The 24,764-nt window shown below is 37.9% G+C and overlaps 1 protein-coding gene across 5 annotated transcripts in view; it reads left to right on the forward strand.

Moving 5' to 3' along the window:
- LOC143023793 (uncharacterized) overlaps positions 1–24,764 on the forward strand; it is a 174,226-nt gene that overhangs the window by 4,706 nt on the left and 144,756 nt on the right. For 2 of the 5 annotated variants that reach the window (XM_076182411.1, XM_076182415.1), the window contains exon 2: positions 17,170–17,253. In XM_076182411.1, coding sequence (XP_076038526.1) covers positions 17,232–17,253 — 22 coding nt within the window. In that variant the 5' untranslated portion in view covers positions 17,170–17,231. Of the gene's footprint in view, positions 1–6,886; positions 7,001–9,060; positions 9,353–17,169; positions 17,254–24,764 lie in introns of all 5 variants that reach the window. The other 3 variants (XM_076182413.1, XM_076182414.1, XM_076182412.1) reach the window with 3 other exon arrangements.

Below are 24,764 nucleotides of genomic sequence, written 5' to 3' on the forward strand. Positions count from 1 at the left end.
AATATGTAATGTTCACACTTGTCACCAACTATGGTAACACGGGGAGGTAGTGAGGTCCATCCCATGTATAAAATGCCCACAGCCTGTTTGTACACCATTCCTTTGAAAAAGCATACCTGCGAAACTAGTCAGGAATAAACTCAAGACTAAGACTCCTGTGTTTCCTACTCCGCTTACGTCATACTTATATATATATATGTATATATATATATATATATATATATATATATATATATATGTAGGTGTGTGTGTATTTACCTAGTTGTATCTTACGGGAAGGAGAGTTACACTCATAGTGTCCTGTCTCTGTATCTCACCATCTCTAATTTGCTCTTGTGTATTTACCTAGTATTTTATGGGAAGGGGAGCTACACTTGTGGTGTCCTGTCCCTGTATCTCGCCATATCTAATTTACTCTTAAATTCTTGTATTGATTTTGCACATACTATTGTTTTCTTTAGTATGTTCCATACATCCACCAATTGAGAAATTCTCAGTGTGACTAATATTTTCTTACCATTTCTTCATCCAAGTAATTAAAAGCATTTTTATCAATCTTGGCAAGTTATAGGTTTCACAGACAGTTTTGTTTATATGTTTGTCAGGGGACTTATATTTTGTGATGATCACTCCCAGTTTTTTTTTTTTTTTCCAGATCCCACTCTTGTTACTTTTTTTCACCAATTATATATTGTCCTGATATTTTTTTTTTCTCCCCAAATTCCATCATGCTACATTTCTTTATGTTGAAGTCCTCTACTCACTTCTGACTCCATTCCCAGACCCTGTTCAGATCTCTGTAGTGAGTCACAGTCCTTTTCAGTACTCACTTTCATTAACAGGTTTGCATCATCTTCAAAGAAATTCATGTAACGTTCCACACCTTCATCCATGTCATTCACATAGCAAACATTATTGGAGCCAATACTGATCATTGTGGAACTCCATTAATTTCATCCCAAGTAGAACTCTTATCTCCAAGCACTACTCTCATTTTTCCATGCAAAAAGTCCATCCATTTCATTAGTTTTCCTCATATGGTTTCCAGTTTTCCTAATAGTTTTTTGTGAGGGACTTTATCAAAAGCTTTTTGTAGATCTAGGAACACACAATCAGCCCATCCATCCCCTTCTTGCATTATGTCAAGTAGTCTTGAGTAAAAACAGACAAAATTTGTGGTATATGATCCCTGTCTAAATCTGAATTGTCTCGGATTTAGGATCTTGTTCTTCTCCAGATGTTTTATCCATCTACTTTTTATAAGTTTTTCATAAAGTTTGGCTACCATGCTTGTAAGGGAAACTGGTCTGTAATTTGTTGGGTCTTCCTTATTTCCTCCTTTATAAATTGGTATGATATCAGCATTTTTCCAGTCTTCTGGTATTTTTCTTCTTTGAGTGAGTAACTTATTATGTCACATATTTTGTCTGTTAGTTCTTCTTTACATTCTTTTAATATCCAATTTGCAATTCCATCCTGGCCATGTGATTTTCTGACATCAAGGTTCATTATTTGATCCATTATTTCTTTCAGTGTTACTCTTTATTTCCCTCATGGGGGGCCCCATTTCACTTCTCTCCATCCCGATGTTGCATTTTTTCTCTAGTGAAAACCAACTTAAATGTTTGATCATGACTTCTGCCATTTCTGTATCTTCTGTGTATTCTGTATTCCCTTGGCACAGTTTCACTATTTCTTGTTTATTTTTTAGTTTAGTTTTTAGTTTTCTATCATGTCTTTTTTGTAATTTCTTTTTTCTACCCCGCATATTTTTACATATTTGTTCCTTTGATTAATATATATTTGCCACTTTCTAGGTTTTTTTTTTTGTCTTTTCTGCATCTTTTCCAAGCTTTATCACTTCTGTCTTTTGCTTCTCTGCACCTTTTATTAAACCAGCACTTAATATACACCTTTTCCTGTTTTTGCTTTTGGAACATATTTATCCACTCCTTTGTAGATTTTCATAAGAAACATCCATTTTGCTTCCACTTATGTTTCATACTTGTAGAATTTTTCCCACTTCACTTCAAAGTCAGTCCGTTTTACTACACATCAGTCTTCACTTTCTGTATTTCTTTTTATATATATTTCCTCTAGTTCCATCTCTAGTATGTTGTCATTTTGCAATTGGTGTCTAGTATTCAATTTTGTCTACTGTTTCAGGTTTTGATGTAAATGATAAATCTAGTCTCAGTGGTTCTTCGTTATTTCTAAATATAGTGTTTTCTTTTAACCATTGTGTCATTCTATGTTCTATAGTCTTGTTGAGTAATACATTTCCCCATTGATCATCGCCACCTTTCACTGTCATCTCTTTCCAACATATTTCTTTGCAATTCAAGTCTCCCATGAGTACCAGTTTATTTCCATCCTTCAGCATCTCATTTAATGAAGTTCTTGTATCCTCAAACATTTTAGAATAATCTCTCTCGGGGACCTTGTTTTTGGGGGCACATAGATTACTGCAAACTTTGTACTTTTCATGTCACTATCTTCGTCTCTTATTGAGATCAAGCCTATCAAGAAAGACCACCAAAATTTATACTATAACAACAACCCCCAGATATAAGTCCCACAGAGGAAGCCCACACCAGACAAGAATCACACCATCACACCTGTGCTCAGGAAATTATCTAATACAATACTAACCCAGGATAGGCCTTGCCATATATTCAAACTGTTAAAGAGCAGTTAAGAGTTTTTACAATAGTAGTAGAGCTTGTGTTAGGATTAGAAATGGAGAAGAAGACACAGAACAACTCATACTATTTTGCTCCACACTAACAATCCTCAGAAAACAACACAATATCTCTTCTCCAGTAAGATTGATCACTATTCTTTCCATTATTGCTTTTGGATGGTATTGTAGAGGTTGGATATGGACTACTCCCACACTGGTGTTAAATGTTCTGTGTGATGTTTGAACAGGGGTGCCTGCCAGGGTCATTAGGTTTTGGTCTGACCTACTGAACTATATTCTAGTTCTATTCTTAGAATATCTTTTTGGGGCCACGTATCATGGGGAATCCCACATTGGTCTTCAAATCTGTCATATGCCCTCATAGGGCTTTTCTTTGTTATCAATTGATTGGAGGTAGATTTTAGGGCCCAAAATCATGGGTAGTCCATTTCAGGGTTCACTTCATCTTGGTATGGGTCAAAATGATGGTTAGCAATGCTTGGTAGGCTGATGAATGATATATCTTGTAGTGGGATTGGGGTTGCAGTTATTGATTGTGGTGATTGGGTCTGTTGATAATACCAGTGGCAGCAATTATTACCCTATGTGCAGAGGGTGAATAGTTGCTCTTGTATCACCGTTGTGGATTGTTCTTGAATTTGGGGGTGGGCCTTTTTATTTCACTCACAGAGAAGTGTAGTAGGTTGGGGCAGCAGAACAAAAGTGAGAACTTGGTGTTGGGAGGGCAGTTGCTTCCTCCCTGTTATTGTTGCTGTTATTTTGTTTTCATTATTATTAATAGTGCAAATGGAAGTGGGTGAAGGTGGTAAGAAGATGGGTAGAGTATTTGAAAGATTTGTTGAATGTGGAGGAGAATAGGGAATTATTGATTGCAGCACTGGGAGATGCTAAGAAAGTGATGGAAGATTAAAATGTGAGAGATATAAGAAAAGATGAGGTACAAGGAGCCTTAAAAATTATGAGAGCTGGTAAGGTACCACAGTTGGATGGGTTTCATCCAGAATGTCAATTCTAGTGGACTGGATTATGAGGTTTAATGTATGTCTAAGGGAGGGGAGAATGCCTGAGGACTGGAGAAGTGTCTGTATAGTTCCATTTTACAAAGGAAAAGGGGACAAATGTGATTATAGTAGTTTTAGAGGGATCAATTCGTTCATTGTAGTTGGAAAGGCTTATGGGAGGGTTTTAATTGAGAGGATGAGAGGAACAGAGGGCATTATTGGTAAGGAGCAGTGTGGGTTTAGGAAAAGGTAAAGGATGCATGGACCAAGTTTTTATGGTAAGGGAAAAGTATGAGAAGGCCATGGCAAAAAATAAGGATTTTTTTTTTGGGCCATTAAGGATTTGGAAAAGGCTTATGACAGGGGAGACCGGAAGGCATTGTGGGTGGTACTGCAGATATATGGGATTGGAGGTAAGCTGTTAAGAGCAGCTGAGGTTGTCAAATTTGTGCCAACATTTTTGGAAATCCATTGAAAAATGAAAAAAACAAAGGCATAAAATCCACTCCCACCCATTCCATACCCACATACTCCATGCCCATTCACCACCCTCTCTCCATCTTATCTTAGCTCCTCCAGGATGATGGGTTATCCCTGTATCTTGCCCACTGCCCTGGGTCAGAAGCAGTGTAACAAGACACAGCACATCCACAGCAAGACTGCTTCATTTAATCGGCGACCCCCCTCTCTGTCCCCTCATGCAGGGAAAGAGAAGGCAGGGAGAAATCCCTTTGGGCTGTGTCAAAATATCATTCACGCTCATCCCCCATACACTCTCTTCATCATCCAAACATAACCATTCTCCACTCACCCCTATCTTCTGTCTTCTTCCTTCTTCAACAGACACTCCCCACTTTCCTAATACCCCTCTTACCCCATCCATCCATCTCATCCTTGGTCACCCCCTCATGTTCACTCCTTCCACCTCTGCCTTCCACACCTCTTTTAGTAATCTTTCTTAACTTATTATTTCCATGTGTTCAAACCATCCCAATACTCTTTCATCAACCCCATCTCCCAATTCCCTTTCCACCCCTACACTTCTCCTTACCTCCTCGTTTCTCACTCCTCGTTTCTCACTCCTACCATACTTCTCAGGCATTTCATCTCAAACATATTCAAACTCCTCTCTTCCCTTATGATCCATGTTTCTGCCCCATACAGTGCTGTTGGCACAATAACTCCTTCATACAATCTCTTAGCATCCATTCCCAAATAACTATTTCTCATTACACTTTTTAACCCCCCAAAGTCATTTACTTCTCTCAATGTGTGGACTGGTGGTGAGGTTATTTAATTTTTGTTTAAGAGAGGGTAGAGTCCCGGAAGACTGGAGGAGTGCCTGTATAGTTTCACTTTACAAGGGAAAGGGGGACAAGTGTGAGTGTAGTAGTTTCAGAGGGATCAGCTTGTTGAGTGTAGTTGGGAAGGCTTATGGGAGGGTCTTGATTGAGAGGATTAGAAGAGGAACAGAGGGAGTAATTGGTGAGGAACATTGTGGTTTTAGGACAGGTAGGGGTTGTGTAGATCAGATTTCTGTGGTAAGACAGATATGAGAGAAAGCTATAGGAAAAGGTAAGGATGTGTTTTGGGCTTTTATTGATCTGGAAAAGGCCTACGACAGGGTAGACAGGAAGGCACTGTGGGAGGTACTGCAGATATATGGGATAGGAGGAAAGCTGTTAAGAGCAGTTAAGAGTTTTTACAATAGTAGTAGAGCTTGTGTTAGGATTAGAAATGGAGAGAGTGAATGGTTTGAGGTAAAGATGGGACTTCATTAGGGATGTGTTATGTCACCCTGGCTGTTCAATCTATATATGGATGGGGTGGTGCATGAGGTGAATGCAAGGGTGTAGTGGGTCAGGGGTTGGAGATGGTTAAAGAAAATTGAGAAAAGTGGAAAATAAGCCTGATGTTTGGTGATGACACTGCGTTTGTAGCAGGATCAGAGGAGGGATCGAGGAAGTTAGTGACAGAGTTTGAGAAGGTGTGTGAAAGAAGGAAACTGAAGATAAATGTGGGCAAAAGTAAGGTGATGAGATGTACAAGGGGAGAGAGTGGCAGCAGGCTGGAAGTGAGCATTAAGGGTGAGAGACTGGAGGAAGTGGATAGTTTTATATACTTGGGTGCATTGATGAAAGAGTATTAGGATGGTTTGGACACATGGAAAGAATGAGTGAAGAAAGATTAGTAGAAGAGGTGTGGAAGGCAGAGGTGGAAGGAGTGAATATGAGGAGGCGTCCTAGGATGAGATGGGGGTGAAAAGACATTACAAAAGAGGAATGTCTATTGAGGAAGGATGGGAGAAGACAGAAGATAGGGGTGAATGGAGAAGGGTTGTGTATGGATGATGCTGTGATGTATGAGGGGGAGTGGATGGGGGATGGGGGGGTGAGGAAGTATGTATGAGAAAAAAAATTGATGCAGCCTGAAGGGATTTCTCCCTGTCTTCTCCTTTTCTGCATGAGGGGACGGAGAGGGGGGGTCACTGAATTTATGAAGCAACCTTGCTGTGGATGTGCTGTGTCTTGCGACACTGCTTCTGACCCAGGGCAGTGGATAGGATGCAGGGATGACCCGTCATTCAGGAGGTGCCAAGATAAGAGGGAGGGATGAGAGTGGAGGGGAGTGGAATATGTAGGGAATGGAATGGGTGAGAGTGGTTTCTTTGCCTTTTTCTTTTTGGCTACCCCCCATGTAAGGGAGGAAAAACCTTTGGTATATGTATGTATTTGCAAATCATAGACTTTTTTTTTTTTTTTTTTTAATTGTTTTTATAAAAAAGAGGTGATAATAATGTAAGTTTCACATAATCAAAATTGATGTTTTTGAAGCCATACAATGCTCATATGAAGAAATGAAACTATATTACAATTGACTCTCAAAAGGTCACCTCAGGTCATAGAAAACAGCATGTAATATGTAGTCAGCTGCAACAAAACCTTGCAATACAGTTGACAACAACATCAAGTTGTATACAAGTGGTTTGTTTATGAGTCAGTATTGCACATATTCTCCTTCACAGAAACAGAGGGCAATGCAGTCCAAATCTGCTGCCTAGCACTTGCATTGGTGCCTATTGCCCTACTTACAGCCACATGACACCAGCTCCTCATATGTTTCTGCAGCTTCAGGGAGTATGGTCCAGAATGGCTCATAGGAGCCATCTTCTTCATTCCAGGACCAATCCCAGCTTGTTGGTGGAGGTAGCTGTGGCTGTGCAGCCAACATCTGACCCCAGACATGACCACCCTGGAAGGCTGCCCTTTTGACATGTTGTTCCAGGGGAGCATAGGTGGGTGGAATATGCTGCACTGAAGTTTTCCTCGCAAACATCTTATTTGCTTTGATCACTTTGCTGTGTGTGCTGGTGTGATCATAGAGGAGGACGACCATATATCTCTGGATGATTTACATTGTCTCCTCTGGAATTTCAGTTGGTACATCAGCCAGACTCATCAGTGCATTGGTGAGCTCTGGGGTAGTGTTCCAGGTTGCCCAGGGACTTCTCTTACCATGTCTCACAAGAGAGACATAGCCAGTTAGGGCATGAAAACATTGGAAATGCATATACCTTGCTCGGACCCAGAGAGCTATCTCAGGAGTGGCCTAGAAATGGAGGTTTTTGCCTGTCCCAAAGGCTATCCAAAGTTCGTCTTCATTTGATAGTGACAGAGCCAGCTTCACTGCCAGAACTACCATATCTGTATCTACAGTTCGAACAAGTATTTACTTAGTTGTATTATACGGGAAGGGAGCTATGCTTGTGGTGACCCGTCTTTGTATCTATCAGCGTCAAGTTTTTTCTTAAATTCTTGAATAGTGTTTGCACACACTGTTTCTTTATCTGAATCATTTCAGGTATCCATTACTCTGTGTTGGAAGCTTTTTTTTCAGATCTCTTCTATAGTTATCCTTTTTGAGTTTCTTTTCATGTCTTTGTTTTTCCAATGTCCCATTTTAGTAAATCATTCCTATCTAGAATTTCCATTCCTTTCATGATTCTGTAGTTAGTCAGCAGATCTCCTCTTTCTCTTCTTTGTTCCAGAGTTGGTAATTCCAGTTTGGACAATCTTTGTTCGTATGTTAATTTGGGAAGAGTTAGTGCCAACTTTGTCATTGCTCTTTGTATTCTTTCTAATTTCTTTATATTCTTTTTAGTACTGGGTGTCCATAGTGTTGCTGCATACTCCAATTTTGGTCTTATTAGTGTAATCAATATTTTTTTAATAATTTCCTCATCCAAATAGTCAAATGCCACTTTCATTGACCTTAATAGGTTGAAAGTTTCTCCAACTATTTTATTGATATGCTTGTCCGGTGTCATGTCTTTGCTGATTATAACTCCAAGGTCTCTTTCCGAGTTCACTTTTTTGACTTCTTCATCACCAATTTTATCATTTTTTGATATTCTGTTTTTACTTTTTCCAAACTCCATTATACTGCATTTCTTGATATTGAAGTTCACCTCCCACTTTTGAGCCCATTTCCAGATTTTGTCCAGGTCTAACTGTAGTAACTCTCATCAGTATTTTAGCATCATCTGCGAAGAAATTCATATAACACTCTACTCCTTCATCCATGTCATTTATATATATGGCAAACATGATTGGAGCCAGTACTGAACCTTGTGGACAGCACTTATCATTTCTTCCCAATTCGAGTATTTATCTCTAATTACTACCCTCATTTTTCTCCCAGTCAGGAAGTCTTCCGTCCACTCCAATAATTTTCCTCCGATGCCACCTATTGATTCTATTTTCTTATTAATTTCTTGTGTGGTACCTTATCAAATGCTTTTTGTAGGTCTAGATAGGCACAGTCTGCCCATCCATCCCTTTCTTGTATTATTTCTATTAGTCTTGAATAGAAGCAGATCAGGTTTGTTGTACATGATCTTCCTTGGCTAAATCCAAATTGATTTGGATTCAGTATAGTTTTCTCTTCCAGACATTTAACCCATCTATTTTTTGATAACTTTTTCACATATTTTTGCTACTGTGCTTGTTAGGGAGACCGGTCTGTAGTTAGTTGGATCTTCCTTGTTTCCTTCTTTATATATTGGTACAATATTTGCATTTTTCCAGTCTTGTGGTACCTTTCTTGTGGAAACTGAGCCATGTCTCTCAGGTGCACAAGTATCCAATGTGCATAGTTTGTATGGTCTAAGGCAGAGGTTCCCAAACTGGTGTCTGGGAGAAATCCCGAGGGGGTCCACAACACAATGAAGGAAAGAATTTTTTTTTAACTGATGAAAAAATATATATAGCCTACAATAAAAAAAATATATCATTGCTTCTCTATCATCAAATGATCGGAGTATGAAAATGAAGTTCTCTGCCCTTCCACTGTCAGAGTTTTGGATCTACTCAAGAACTGAATATCCTGCCCTGGCTGAGAAGGCTCTAAAATGCCTTTTACCATTTGCCACAACCTACTTGTGTGAATCAGGACTTTCTACATTGAAAGTACTTAAAACCAAGCACAGAGCACGCATACAGGTGGACAACAATATGCATCTGGCACTCACTAACATCAGGCCCCGCATTGATCAATTGTGCAAGAGCCGTCAAGCCCATCCATCCCATTAGACAGGATATGCCGGACAGACTGATTTGTGTATAGGTATACACTTTTTTATATGAAGGTACTTGGTTTGTCTTGGTTTCGGTGGTGACAGTACATACTGTAATTATCTATTATGGCAGTTTGTACTAAATTTACTTTATATGGAATTATAAAAAAAAACTGTTGAAAATATTTTTTTATTTATGTGATGTGCAGCAATAAGTAAATAGTAAATGTACTATGTTGTACTGAGTAATACTGGGTACCCCGGTATGGTATTGATAACGTTTGGTTGGGGGTCCTCGGCTGGGACTCATCATGTCTGGGGGTCCTTGGTATGGTCAAGTTTGGGAACCTGGTCGAAGGCACAGAACCACATAACAAAATCTTTTAGGGCATTGAGGTACAATGCAAAGTTTGCCTCTGTCAGGGACTGCACATAGGTGAGAGTGCAGAGTTCAAGTGCCAGTGTTATTGTCCTGTAGTGGAACTATGGAGAATTTTTACCTCCTCACACCAGTCCTCAAGATTTAGAGGAACTGTCCCTTCCCTTGCACAGGCAAGACAATAACTTTCAAAGGTACTCTGCTGCAGAATGTACAAGGAAGCGGCTGTGATCTGCTGTGCTCTTCTTGTGCATATAACATGCTGCTTGTATTAGAGTTTGTGTCCACCCTCTTTTTCTTGTGGCCAGTCACCTGTTGTTTTCAAGGCTACCATTTCAATGTGCAGCCCACCAAACATTACAACAAATTGATCTTCCCCTTATTTCTGTGGCCATTTCCATTGTATTTGTTTTGCCAGAGCCTACAGTAGCTGATTGAATGTCAGAACTAGAATCTGACCAGGATTGAGATGCTTCACTGTATTTCTGACCACATCCATGGAGTGCTTTATAATTGCCACAGTGAGCACTCTTGGAACAGAGGAGTAGTTGGGGTGATGATGTGGGTCCTTGGCTCTTGGTGACTTGCATGATATGCTGCCCATGATGTATCTTCCCATTTCTTCCCTGCTTCATTTCAAGAGTACATTTCACACTCTCCAGTCATTTGTAGTGTTTGTCAATGTATTTCTCAATGCCACAGCTTTTCAGTGAGGTTAATTAGGTCAATGGTACAGATGCTTCTCTGATATCAGATGCAACTGGTGGTACTTTTTTGTAGAAGTTTGGCAGCTGATCAACATTCTTCCTACTTCCATCACCCCCTGTGATGACAGTGCCATAGTCTACTCCACTTTTGGAAGCTGGATGTTACAGCAACAAGATTCCAGTTCTGTGAAAGGAATCTTTGGTTTTGGTGGCACTAGGGTTATGATTGATGTTGTCAACAGCCACAGTTGTATTTACCTGCTTGTGAACAGCTGGCCACGCATTGTTGGAGGACAAACAACCTGCTCCATGTGGAAGGATTGGCACACACTGTCCATATCTGCTGACAGTTGAGGTTGACAAGTCAATCCACCAGCTCCTTCATTAAAGTTTGCACATGCAGCAACATGCCAGTGCTATGCCTGATGGATGACAGTTCTTGGAATTTTGCAGAGGAGGTTCTTGCAGCTTTTGTTTGTGCTTAATCACATTAAACCTCAAAAGCTGTGCAGTGGACAGTGTTCCTGGTGATGTTGATGTGCACCTTTGATCCTTGATGCACTATGTTGATAGGAGCCAGCAATAGGTTTGGGACAGACTTCTCATGGTATTTCATTTTGAATGAGCCATCAAACAGTCTCCCATTTTCAAATGTGGTGGCAAACAATATGTGCAGCATCTGCCAGATGCATAGCATCACTGTTACTGTCCTTGTCGCAAGCTTTGCCTAATACTGCCCCAGTGACCTCATCAAATGCTAGCAGAACATCACATTCCTTGATGTATGACCACACATCAAGAATCTGAGCCAGTAGCTGTACCTTTAGCCTTTTTGTGTTTAATCTTTTGTCATGAACAACCCCTAGTTGTTCAAGTCTCGACTTGTAGAGGTTTGCAAGATCTATAAGCTTGAATACTGTTGCAGTACCTGTCTCCAGCCTGGTTTCTTCAGTGTACATGACAAGTTCAGCAAAGGCAATTCCAGCTAGTTCATGCTCATGGTCTATGGCTTGCTTTGCATGTCCCTTGACTTTCCTAGCATGATTGTATTAGGATGTCAAGCATTTGATATGGTATTTGGCTTCCAATGCAACCATATCACCCATACTTAGTCTGGCTAACAGCTCATTGGCTCCAACCAGTGCTGCACATTCCCTGACATTTCTGTCCATCTGGAAAGTTGGTGCTTCATGAAGGCTGTACCCAGCTCTCCACAGAAGTAAGTCTCATTTGAGGACTCTTTCGTTGAAGAGTGTGAGCTCATGTTTGCTTGATACAGTGTCACTGGTAGGAGAAAGAGGCTTGGCTCTTTTCTCTTCCCTTCAGAGTATTGTAGTCATGTAGTGGAGCTCTTTGGTGCCAATTAGCCTCATGAGTAACCATAGCAGCCTCAAGGCCTTGTCCTTCATCAATTCTGTCCAACTGTACATGTCTGGGCAGCTTTCCAAGTTCATTGAACCTCACCAAATTCTGTGCCAGTGTTATGTAACCCCATCTTGCATCACATCGTTTTGATTATGAGGGACAAGTTAGAGATTCTGTAGTCTCATCCTGGCATAAAACATATGGGTCCGAATTAGTCTTAGAGGGCTACTTTGGTGTGCTTGCCAAACAGGGAACAACAAGTTGAAATTGCCTTGATATGACTATTGTTCATGTGTGGCTTGGCATGAATAAATTCAATGTTGTCTTAATGCACCACCATCACTGTAGTTTCACCACTGTTCACACCACTTGGATGACCAACACATTCTGCAAAGACAAGCACAAACACCATCATTAGCAAATGAAATATGCAGCATTTTCAGTTATATAGTATGATAATAATATTAATAATACATATATACATACATATACCAAGGGCTTTTCCCCCCTTACAAGAGAGGTAGCCAAAATATATGGCATAAAACCATTCTCATACATTTCATCCCCACATACTCTCCCATTCACCACCCCTCCCACCTTCTTCTCTTGGCTCCCCCTGGACAATGGGTCATCCTGCATCTCACCCACTGCCCTGGGTCAGAAGCAATGCAGCAAGACACAACACATCCTCAGCAAGGCTGCTTCATTCAATTGATGACACCCCCCCTATGTAGATAAAGAGAAGATGGGGAGAAATCCCCATGGGCCTTGTCAAAACATCATTCACACATACTCCCTCCTCCCTCCCCCCCACACGTCACAGCACCACACACAACCACTCTCCACCCCCCACCCTTTGTTCCCCTCCTTCCTCAACAGACACCTCTTGCTCCAAATGCCTCCCCCCATTTACCCCCCCCATGTTCACTCCCACCACCTCTGCTCACCACACCTCCCCCACCAAACCCCCCTCACTCACCCCTTCCACGTGTCCAAACCACTCTAACACTCCCTCACAACACCACCCCAACTCCCCACCCCCTCCCTTTCCTCACCCCTTTGCCTCCCACCCTACCCAGCCCAGCAACCCCCACCACACCCCTCAGGCATCCCATCTCAAACTCAAAGAACTCAAATTGGGTAGGTATGATAAGCAGTCCCCCAAGGCTCTGTATTGGCTCCAATAATGTTTGCTGGTTATATAAATGATGTGGATGAAGGCATGGAATGATATATGAACTTCTTTGTAGGTGGGGCTGCATAAGGGCTCTGTCATTTTACCATGGCTTTTCAATGTATTCATGGATGGGGTGGAAGGGGAGGTAAATGCAAAGGTAACAGGTAGGGGGTTGTTATTTACATTATTATAGTTTTTATTTATTAGTTTATTATTATTATTATGAGTTCTTTTTTTTCCACATCCGACCTAGATATGGACCAAAAGGTCTCCTGTTGGCATGCTCTGCCTTTGTAATCCTTTGTAAAGTTTGGGAACCCCTGGTTTAGGTACATACTTGTCCACTCCATCATTATAGATTTCCTTCCAACTTGCCCATTTCTCTTTCACTGTTGTTTCTTCATTATCAAATTTTTCCCAGTTTGCTTCTTGAAAGAATTTTCTAAGTTTCCTAAAATCTGTTTTGTTATACATCAGTCTTCTTTTTCTGTGTTTTTAATTTATTTCTATAGTTGTTACTTCATTTAATTCTTGTTCCAGCAGTACATGATCACTTTTTCCAATTGGTGTCTTGTATTCAATTTTATCCACAATTTTGGGTTCTGATATGAATATCAAATCCAATCTTGACAGTTCATCGTTATTTCTATATCTGGTATTTTCTTAACCCATTCTATCAATGTGTAATTAATGGTCATTTCCAGTAACATATTTCCCCAATGATCTTCCCCACCTTTCACAGTCATTTCTTCCCAACATATTTACTAGATTTCCTTCTTTGGTGTTTCATTTAGTGTTTGTCTTGTGTCTTCCAGCATTTTGGAGTGTTTACTTTCATTCCATGCATGAGTTTTAGGCAGGACATCAATCACTGCATACTTTCTATTTTTCATATCTCAATCCTCAACTCATCACAATCAGCTCCACATTATTCTCTCCTGTGATTTTTGTCACATTAAGGTTTTTCTTGGTTAGTAACATGACCCCACCCTGCTTTGTTTCTCTGTTTCTGATCCAACAATTGTATAAGCCTTGGCCTATACTATTTGGTGGTAATGATCTTTTCAATTTTGTCTCAGCAATCTCCATTATGTCTGTTTTTTCTTGTTCTAGATAGTCATTTACTTCATCTATTCCTGATATCAATCTATATTGGTATATGTTACCTTTAATTTTTTTCCTTTTCTGCCTTTTCCCTTACGTACCATTTTCTCAATCTGAAGTCCATTACTCTCCAAAAAACTCCTTTTGTTCTCTGTTCTTTTTCATTTTTTCCTTGGCTTCCTCTTTTAGTGTTTTTTCTTTTTTCCTCATCACTCAGTTCCTTTTTTATCTATAAATTTTTGTAGTTATTACTTTTTGCTAGTCTTCCTGCGTTTGTTAATATTTCTTCCACTATCCCCCGCAAATTTAGCTTTACTTTGAGAGGTCTATTCTTATCTCTGAATGTTTTCTCATTCAGTATATTTCTATTTCCTTTTCAAATTCTTGTCCTTCCACCTGTATTTCTTTTAGTATTTCCCTTACTATATTCTTCTCTTTTTCCCTTTGGAATCTGATTAGTCCATGTTTTTCTTTAATACCATAAATTACAATACATTTTTTTCCTGTCTATTGTGTCTCTTACTCAATCTTTTTTTTCTTTTATTTTATCATAATGTCCTTTGTACTTTTGTTCATTTGTTCTTTGACTATTTCTTTAAATAGTATTTTTGGTTTTCTCTATCTTTCATTTTGGTTTTTAATTTCCTTTTTTTTTTTTTTTTTTTTTTTTTTTACCAAGTTTGCCTGCTTCTATTAATATCTAATATCTTTTCATTAACTTCCCTCAACAAAGTTTCATTTCTATTTGTGTCATCACTTTTCAGCTTTTCATTATCATTTTTTAATATGGCTAGTTCCTTTTTCCTTTTTTCCATTTCTCTAATTAATACTGCATTTTCCTTTCTCAATTAACTCACTTCTTTGTATAATTGGTTATGTTCCCCTTTCCATTCAACAATTTCCTTTTTCATTTCAGGTATTTCTTGATTTATTAACATGTTTTTGAAGTCTATACCTCTTTCTGTTCTAAATCCAGAGAATAAATCATCTTCATATCTAGGATTGTCAACATTATAAGAACATAAGAATAAAGGAGACTGCAAGAGACCATAAGGCCTACACTAGGCAGCTCTGTATCCATCACCACCTGTCATCCCCATCCATAAAGTTGTCTAATTGTTTTTTAAAACAACTGATAGTTTCAGCGCTTACCACATGGCTACTAAGTTTATTCCATTCGTCGACCACCCCATTAGTAAACCAATTCTTGCCTATTTCCTTCTTAAATCTAAATTTGTCCAGTTTATACCCATTACTGCGAGTCCTGGCCTGTTGTTTTATTAAGATGATCTTGTTTGCATCACCCTTGTTATAGCCTTTGATCAACTTGAACACTTCTATTAGATCACCCTGCACTCTGCGTCTTTCCAGAGAGTGTAAGTTTAGGTGCCTAAGCCTCTCTTTGTTAGGCAAGTTTCTGAGTCCATGTATCATTTTGGTCATTCTTCTCTGTACTGATTCCAGTGAATTTATGTCTATTCTGTAGGACAGAGACCAAAACAGTACCGCATAGTCAAGGATGGGTCTAACTATTGCTAGATAGAGTTTAATAATTACCTCTGCACTTCTATTCGATACCGTCCTAGCAATTAAACCTAATGCTCTGTTGCTTTATTTCTGGCACTAATGCACTGCTTCCTGGTTTTATGGTCCGAACTCACCAGAACTCCCAAGTCCCTCTCGCACTCAGATTTTTCTAAAAATGTGTTATCTAAGATGTATCTATTTTTGGGGTTGTGTAGCCCTACGTTTAACACGCTACACTTAGAGATATTGAAATTCATTTGCCATTTCAACGACCATGTTAACAATTTATTAAGATCATCCTGCAGAATCTCTGCGTCATCTCCTATTATAAATACTTTTTTTTGAACACTCCCAAAGGTGTTTCATACTTACTCATGTCTAGTCTTCTTTTGGTCGTCTCAGCGTATGTTGGTTTATCATTTTTTTTTTTTTTTTCCATTAGTGTAGTGAATGTGCTGTGTTTGTGGAGGTTGCTGCAAGTATTTGTGTGCCTCTCATGTCAAGGTGATACTTGACTTTGACGACTTTCATTTCATGGTGTAAATGGTCTTTAAATGTTGTATTTGTGCAGCCTGTCATTGTAGAGTTTTGTTACATATGGTCAGTAGGGTGTTGTGTGTCTTAGTGAGATATGAGGCCCATACAGGGCTTACATAATTCATCACTGAGTATATGCATTTTATATGGTAATGATAGTTTGTTTTGTCCAAATGTTGTTCCTGCAATTGATTTAAGCTCATTAAGTCTAGGTGTGGATTTTGTCCTTATGTTTGTGATGTATATTTTTGAATGACATTGATGTATCATATGTTATGCCAAGAATCTTGGGTGTATGTGTGTGTGGTATGTTAGTGTTGTTGCTAAAGAGGCATGGTTTGTATTGGTGTTCTGCAGTTCAGTTGATGAGAAGTGTAGCCGTAGATTTGGATGGGGCTATATTGAGTCTGTAGTGACCCAGGTGTTCAGTGTGTCAAGGTATGTTTGTAATATTTTTGCAGCTTAGTCTGCATTACAGTGTGTGGATGTAATTATGTCATGATGTTGGAAGAGAATGTTAGGTAATGACCTGTTCCAGAAAAGGGATGCATTGAGGCTGAACTGGTAGTGTTGCTGGAAAAGTGATTGTCTTAGAATATCTGGGGCAGAAACAAATTAAAGGAATGCATTTGGTGGGAATGTAAAGGATGAGGATGTTCCACTCCCATGAGTAATCAGCTCATTTCAAGGGAAATGACTGATTAGACTAACAATATTTAATAAACTAAGGAGCAATAATCAGGAAAAGAGTGAGTGTGTAGCATTCATAGAAATATTCAGATAGCCATTATTAAACATTTTGATGTTAGAGATTAGTGTATTCATATGAACATTCAACTTTGCATAAATCTAAGTCTCAGAATTTCGGTCAAGTAAACAATATGTTCATTCTGTTGACCTGGTTCTTTCTTGCATGGGACTTGGTTCTGTGTCATAGTTCAATTACTGTGAACACTTTCATATGTCACATATTTGATAATAAAGTCTCTATTACTAGATTCAATAATGATATTTTTGGTAAGTGATGATATCATAGTTGACTAGTACACATAATTGGATAAAGTTGTTAATATTTGTATGGTATCAATTACAGACCACCTAGCTCAAGGAAGCAAAATGTGGGAGTTGGTGGACAGAATGCAGCCGTAGCCTAGGATGCCCAATGACCTCCAGTTATGTAAGTATTTACCTAGTTGTATTTACTTAGTTGTATTTTACGGGATGAGAGCTATGCTCATAGTGACCTGTTTTTGTATCTCTGCATCCAGTTTGTTCTTAAAATCTTGTCTAGTTTTGGCACTCACTGGGTGTCATAGATTTTTTGTATGTGATCAAAGTGCAACAAAGTTCTTAACCTTTTAAAAGTTACCATTTGTGATACACGCTCAATCTCAAGTAGTAAAGGAAGAACTTTGTACAGAATAAGAGGAGGAGACTATTAACCCCTTGAATATGATGATGCCTATTTACCTAGTTGTATTTTACGGGATGGGAGCTATGCTCGTTGTGACCCATTTTCGTATCTCTCCACATCCAGTTTATTCTTGAACTTGTGCATAGTTCTGGCATTCATTGTTTCACTGTTTAGTTTGTTCCAGACATCGATCACTCTGTGTGGGAAACTCTTCTTTTTCAGGTCTCTTCTGTAACTGTCCTCCTTTAGCTTCTTATCATGTCCTCTTGTTTCTCTCTTGTCCCATTTCAATAGGTCATCTCTATCGAGAACTTCCATCCCTTTCATAATTCTGAAGATGGTCAACAAGTCGCCTCTTCCCCTTCTCTGCTCCAATGTTGACTGCTGTAATTTCTCCAATCTTTGTTTATATGTCAAATTTGATAGTGTGGGTGCCATCTTTGTCACCGCTCTTTGGATTCTTTCTAATTTCTTTGTAGGTGTCATGATGAGTGAGTGAGTATATAAGGATGCCAGCATCTGCTTCCTGATTATATTTATTTTGTATTTACCTAGTTGTATTTTACGGGAAGGGGAGCTATGCTCGTGGTGTCCCGTCTTCATATCTCATTTTATATAAACTTTTTAAATTCATGAATTGTTTTTGCACACACCTCTTTTTCATTAAACTTTTCCCTCTTTCAATGAACTGTTTATTAGGCTATGTATTTTGTCTGTTAGTTCATTCCTGCATTCTCTTAAAATCCAGTGTGCCATTTCATCTGGTCCATGCGATATTCTGACATTGAGATTACTCAAGTATTTCATTATTTCATTTCTTGATACTTCTACCTCTTTCATAGGGGGAACTCTCTCCTCCCATTCGATATCTCTAGATTGTATGTTCTCCCTTGTAAACACTAATTTAAAATGCTTATTCATAATTTCTGCCATTTCTGTTTCCTCTGTGTATTCGACTCCTCCTTGTCGTAGTTTCTCTAATTCTTGTTTGCTTTTCAGTTTGTTTACAAATCTGTAAAATAATTTTGGTTGATCTTTACATTTTTCTATGACATCTTTTTCGTATTTTATCTTTTCTTCTCTGCGCACTTGTACATATTCATTTCTATAACTAGTATATATTTTCCATTTTTCAGGTTTTTTGTCTTTTTCCATTTTATCCAAGCTTTATCCCTTTTGTCTTTTAACTCCCTACATCTTTTGTTGTACCAGCACTTTACATATCCTTTTTCTTGTTTTTGTCTTGGCACATACTTTTCCACTCCTTTATAAATTTTTGTCAAAATACTCCATTTCTCTTCTACTGTTGTTTCCTCCTTGTGTATTCTTTCCCAGTCAGCTTTTTGAAAGAATTCTTTTATTTTGTCAAAGTTTGTTTTTTCATACATCAATCTTCCCTTTCTATATTGTTAGTTTTTTTTCATATATTTTTCCTCATTTAGTTCCATTTCAACCAATATGTGGTCACTTTTACTTATTGGTATTTTATACTCGATCTTGTCCACTATTTTGGGTTCTGATGTGATTATTAGGTCCAGTCTCGATGTTTCTTCCTCATTTCTATACCTAGTATTCTCTTGTATCCATTGCGTCATTGTATGTTCAATAATCATATCAAGTAATACATTTCCCCATAGGTCATCTCCACCCTTCACTGTCATCTCTTCCCAGCAGATTTCTTTACAATTAAAGTGACCCATTATAATTATTCCTCCTCCATCTTCCATTATCTTACTTAGTGATATCCTTGTGTCTCCTAACATATTTTTGTGTTCTCTCTCTTCCCATGAAGCTGTTTTAGGAGGCACATAATTTACTACAAACTTCCTGCTCTTCCTATCCTTGTCCTCCACTTCCATTGTAATCATCTCTATTCTTTCCATATGTAACATTCCTCACATTTATATCCTCCTTAGTCAGGAACATAACTTCACCCCCTTGTTTTACCTCTCTGTTTCTAATCCAACAATTATATGCACCATGTCCTACACTGTTGGGTGGTAATGGACCTTTCAATTTTGTCTCTACAACTCCCATTACGTCTGGTTCTTTTTCCTTCAGTTAATCACTCAGTTCTTTCAAGCCTGTTATTAAGCCATCTATATTTGTGAAAGACACTTTTAATTTTCTGCTACTATCATCATATTTTCTGTTTCCCTTCTGTTTTTCTCTGCTATGAACCATTTCCTCACTTTCATATTCACTAGTCTCCAATAGAATTTCTCTTTTTCTGTCTCTGTTCTTTTCTCGTTTTTTCCTTGGCTTCTAGTCTTTTTGTTTTCTCATCCTCTCTTTCCTCTATATTCATTTCTCTTTTTATCCATACCTGTTTAAATTGCTCACTGTCTGGTAGTTTCCCTGTTTTTGCTAAGATATTCTTTGCTGTCGTTTGTGACCTGAATTTAACCTTAATTGGTCTGGTCTTATCAGTATTGTATTTCCCAAGCCTATACATTCTTTCTATTTGTTTCCCTATTTCTGGTTCATCTTCTTGTACTACTTCTAATATCTTATTTACTTTTTCCTTTTCCTCCTTTATTCTTGTAGTCCTATTCAGATTATACTTCTCTTCCATCCCTAATATAATTATACATTTCTTTTCTATCTGCTAGGACTCTTGCTATATTCTCCTTCTCTCTCATCACTTTAATAACTGTGGCTTTAGTTTGTTCCTTCATCTGTTGTTTCACTATATCTCTAAATTAAATTTTGTTATTCTTCTGAACCTTTTTCCAGCCACTTCTTTTGTTATGGACTCTTTATTTTCTTTATTCATCTTTAATTCCTCATTCTCATCCTTTACTTCTCATAACTGTCTTTTTAATTCTTCTTCTTTAGTTAGATTTTGATTTTCTTTTCTTAGTTCTTCCAGTTTATCAACGTTCTCTGCAACTAGAGTTAATTGGTCAAACCTAACCTTCCATTCTTCGTTCATTTTTTTTAGTTTCTCCTCTAGATTTACTAGTTAGGGGAAGTTGTCCCTTCCTCCCTCTTTAAATCCATAAAAACAGTTATCATCTCTTTCCATTGAGCTGCTATTATCTATATTTCTGCTATTCACACCTCTGCTTCCTTGTTCGTCTGTATATTCTGCCCCCTGTTTGTTTACGCCTCTCCTAAGATCCTGGGCCCATTCTTCCCTGTCCTCATTTCCTTCCATTTTCCTCAGTAATCCCTCCCCTTCTCCTTTTTCTTCACCTTCCCACTACACCACGAGCTTTCCCCTTCCCTATTAATACAACACAGGTACTTCCTTGTTGTGATCCTCGAAATTTGCCGTTTTCTCTGGAGTCCAGACTTCGTTGTCACCTCTACTGACGTGTGTGTGTGTGTCTATATTTACCTAGTTGTATTTTGCGGAAGAGAGCTATGCTTGTAGCGACCCGCTGTTGTATCTTTCCACATCCAGTTTTTTCTTAAAGTCATGTATAGTATTGGCACTCACTGTTTCTTTATTCACTTTGTTCCAGATATCTATCACTCTGTGTGGGAAGCTATTCTTTTTCAGATCTCTTCTGTAACTGTCCTTCTTAAATTTTATCTCGTGTCCTCTTGTAATTCTTCTGTCTCACTTTAGTAGGTCATCCCTATCAAGTATTTCCATCCCTTTCATAATTCTGTAAATGGTTAGCAAATCACCTCTTTCTATTCTTTTTTCCAGGGTTGGTAAATTTAGTTTATCCAATCTTCGTTTGTATGGCAAATTGCAAAGTGTTGGTGCCATCTTTGTCATTACTCTTTGAATTCTTTCTAGTTTCTTTGTGTTTTTTTTTTGTACTAGGTGTCTGTAGTGACACTGTGTATTCCAGCTTTGGTCTTATCAGTGTAACTAGTATTCTCTTTACCATTCCTTCATCTATGTAGTCAAAGGCTACTTTCATTGATCTTAATAAGTTAAAAGTTTCTCTGAGTAATTCATTGACATGTTTATCTGGTGTCGTGTGTGTGCATGGTGTGTGTATGTGGGAGGTGTGTATTTACCTAGTTGTATTTACCTAGTTGTATTTTACGGGAAGGGGAGCTATGCTCGTGAGGTCCCGTCTTCATATCTCATTTTATCTAAACTATTTTTAAATTCATGTATTGTTTTTGCACACACCACTTTCTCATCTAACTTGTTCCAACTGTCTATTGCTCTGTGAGGAAAGCTGTTCTTTTTCAAATCTCTTCTATAGTTGTCTTTTTTTATTTTCTTTCCGTGTCCTCTTGTATTTCTGTCATCCCATTTTATCAGATTCTCTCTATCAGTAATTTCTATGCCTTTCATGATTCTGTAAATAGCTATCAAATCTCCTCTCTCTCTTCTTTGCTCTAGTGTCTGTAGTTTAAGTTTTTGTAGTCTCTCTTCATATGATAGTTTTGAGAGTGTTGGTGCCAGTTTAGTAATTGCTCTTTGTATTCTTTCAAGTTTTTTTATACATTTTTTTGTACTTGGTGACCATATCGTTGCTGCATATTCCAATCTTGGTCTTATCAGGGTGACTAGGATTTTCCTCACCATTTCTTCATCCAGGTATGTAAATGCCACTTTGATTGTTCTTATTAAATTATAAGTTTCTCCAAAAATCTTATTTATATGTTTCTCAGGTGACATATTATTCATAACAATGACTCCCAGGTCCCTCTCATTTTCTACTCTTTTTATTCCTTCTTCTCCCAAATTATATGATCCTGTTATTCTGTTTTTGCTTTTTCCAAATTCCATTATACTACACTTTTTTGTATTGAACTCCATCTCCCACTTCCTACTCCATTCTTGTACTTTATTTAGATCTCTCTGTAGTGATTCACAATCTTCTTCAGTTTTCACTCTTTTCAGTAATTTTGCATCATCTGCAAAGAAGCTCATATAGCTTTCAATTCCTTCATCCATATCATTAATATATATAGCAAACATTATTGGGGCCAGAACTGTTCCCTGCGGGACACCGCTTATTACTTCATTCCATTTTGAGTGCTGATCTCTTATCACTACTCGCATTTTTCTTTCTTGCAAAAAGTCTTCCATCCAATTTAGCAATTTACCTTGTATTCCTCCTTCATATTCTAATTTCTTAAGCAACTTCTTATGTGGTACTTTGTCAAAAGCTTTTTTTAGGTCTAGAAATGCACAATCAGCCCATCCATCTCTTTCTTGTATTATATCTATTAGCCTTGAATAGAAACATATTAAATTGGTGACGCATGATCGTCCTTGTCTGAATCCAAATTGCCTTGGATTTAGTACGTTGTTTTTTTCCAAGTATTTTACCCATCTACTTTTGATAATTCTTTCACATATTTTTGCTATTGTACTTGTTAGAGAGACTGGTCTATAGTTGGTAGGTTCTTCTTTATTTCCTCCTTTATATATAGGTACTATATTTGCTTTTTTCCAATCTTCTGGAACTTTTCCTTCTTTTAAGGAACTGCTTATTATGCTATGTATTTTGTCTGCCAGTTCATTCCTACATTCTTTCAGAATCCAGTTTGCTATTTCATCTGGCCCATGCGATTTTCTGACATCAAAATTACCCAAGTGTGTCAATATTTCATTCTTCGTTACTTCTATTTCTTCCATAGGGGGGACTTTTTCCTTCCACTCAATCTCTTCAGGTTGTATATTTTCCCTTGTAAACACTGATTTAAAATGTTTGTTCATAATTTCTGCCATTTCCATTTCCTCAGTGTATTCAACTCCCCCTTGTCTTAATTTCTCCAAGTCTTGTTTGTTTTTCAGTTTATTGTTTACAAATCTGTAGAATAGTTTTGGTTGATCTTTACACTTTTCTATAACATCTTTTTCATATTTTCTTTTTTCCTCTCTGCACTTTTGTACATATTCATTTCTATAACCAGTATATATTTTCCATTTTTCAGGTCTTCTGTCTTTTTTTCCATCCGGTCCAGGCTTTGTCTCTTTTGTCTTTTAACTCCCTACAACTTTTGTTGTACCAGCATTTTACATATTCTTTTTCTTGTTTTTGTCTTGGGACATACTTTTCCACTCCTTCTTTGTAAATTTTTGTCAAAATATTCCATTTCTCTTCCACTGATGTTTCTACTTTGTATATTTCTTCCCAGTTTTCTTGTTGGAAGAATTCTCTTATTTTATCAAAGTTTGTTTTTTCATACATCATTCTTCCTTTTCTATATTGTTAATTTCTTTTCATATATTTTTCTTCATTAAGTTCCAGTTCAATCAATATGTGGTCACTTTTACCTATTGGTGTTTTATATTCAATCTTGTCCACTATTCTAGGTTCAGATGTAATTATTAAGTCTAGCCTCGATGGTTCTTCTTCATTTCTATACCTAGTGTTCTCTTGTATCCATTGTGTCATTGAATGGTCAGTAATCATCTCAAGTAGAGCATTTCCCCATGAGTCATCACCACTCTTTACTGTCATTTCTTCCCAGCAGATTTCTTTGCAATTAAAGTCGCCCATCATAACTATTCTTCCTCCGTCTTCCATTATTTTAGTTAATGCTATCTTTGTGTCCTCTAACATACTTTTATGTTCATTCTCCTCCCATGAGGCTGTTTTCGGAGGCACATAGTTGATCACAAATTTTCTGCTCTTCTTATCTCGGTCTTCCACTTCTATCATAATCATCTCTACTGTATTCTTTCCATATATGACACCTTTCACGTTTATATCCTTCTTTGTCAGGAACATAACTCCACCCCCTTGTTTTTTCTCTCTGTTTCTAATCCAATAATTGTATGTATCATGTCCTACACTGTTGGGTGGTAGTGGGCCTTTTAATTTTGTTTCTACAATTCCCATTATGTCCGGTTCTTTTTCTTTCAAATAATCATTCAGTTCATTCAATCCTGTTATCAATCCATCTATATTTGTGTAAGACACTCTTAGTTTTCTGCCACTTCCATTGTGTTCTCTGTTTCCCTTATGTTTTTCTTTAGTATGTCGAACTGCTTTATTTTCATGTTCACTACTCTCCAATAGAATCTCTCTTTCTCTGACTCCGTTCTTTCCTCGTTTTTTGCCTTAGCTTCCAGTCTTTTCTGCTTTTCTGCCTCTCTTTCCTCCTTATTCATTTCTCTTTTTATCCATACCTTTTTATATTGATCATTTGTTGCTAGTTTCCCTGTCTTGGATAGAATTTTCTCTGCCGTTGTTTGTGACCTGAATTTAATCTTAATTGGTCTGGTCTTATCTGTACTATATTTTCCGAGTCTGAATTTTTCCTCAATTTCCTTTATAATTTCTGGTTCATCTTCCTGGACTAATTTTAATAAACTGCTTACCCTTTCATTTTCCTCCTTGATT

Source organism: Oratosquilla oratoria, unplaced genomic scaffold, assembly GCF_046742065.1.
Source record: "Oratosquilla oratoria isolate Oo_2021 unplaced genomic scaffold, ASM4674206v1 SCAFFOLD61, whole genome shotgun sequence".
Lineage (NCBI taxonomy): Eukaryota > Metazoa > Arthropoda > Malacostraca > Stomatopoda > Squillidae > Oratosquilla > Oratosquilla oratoria.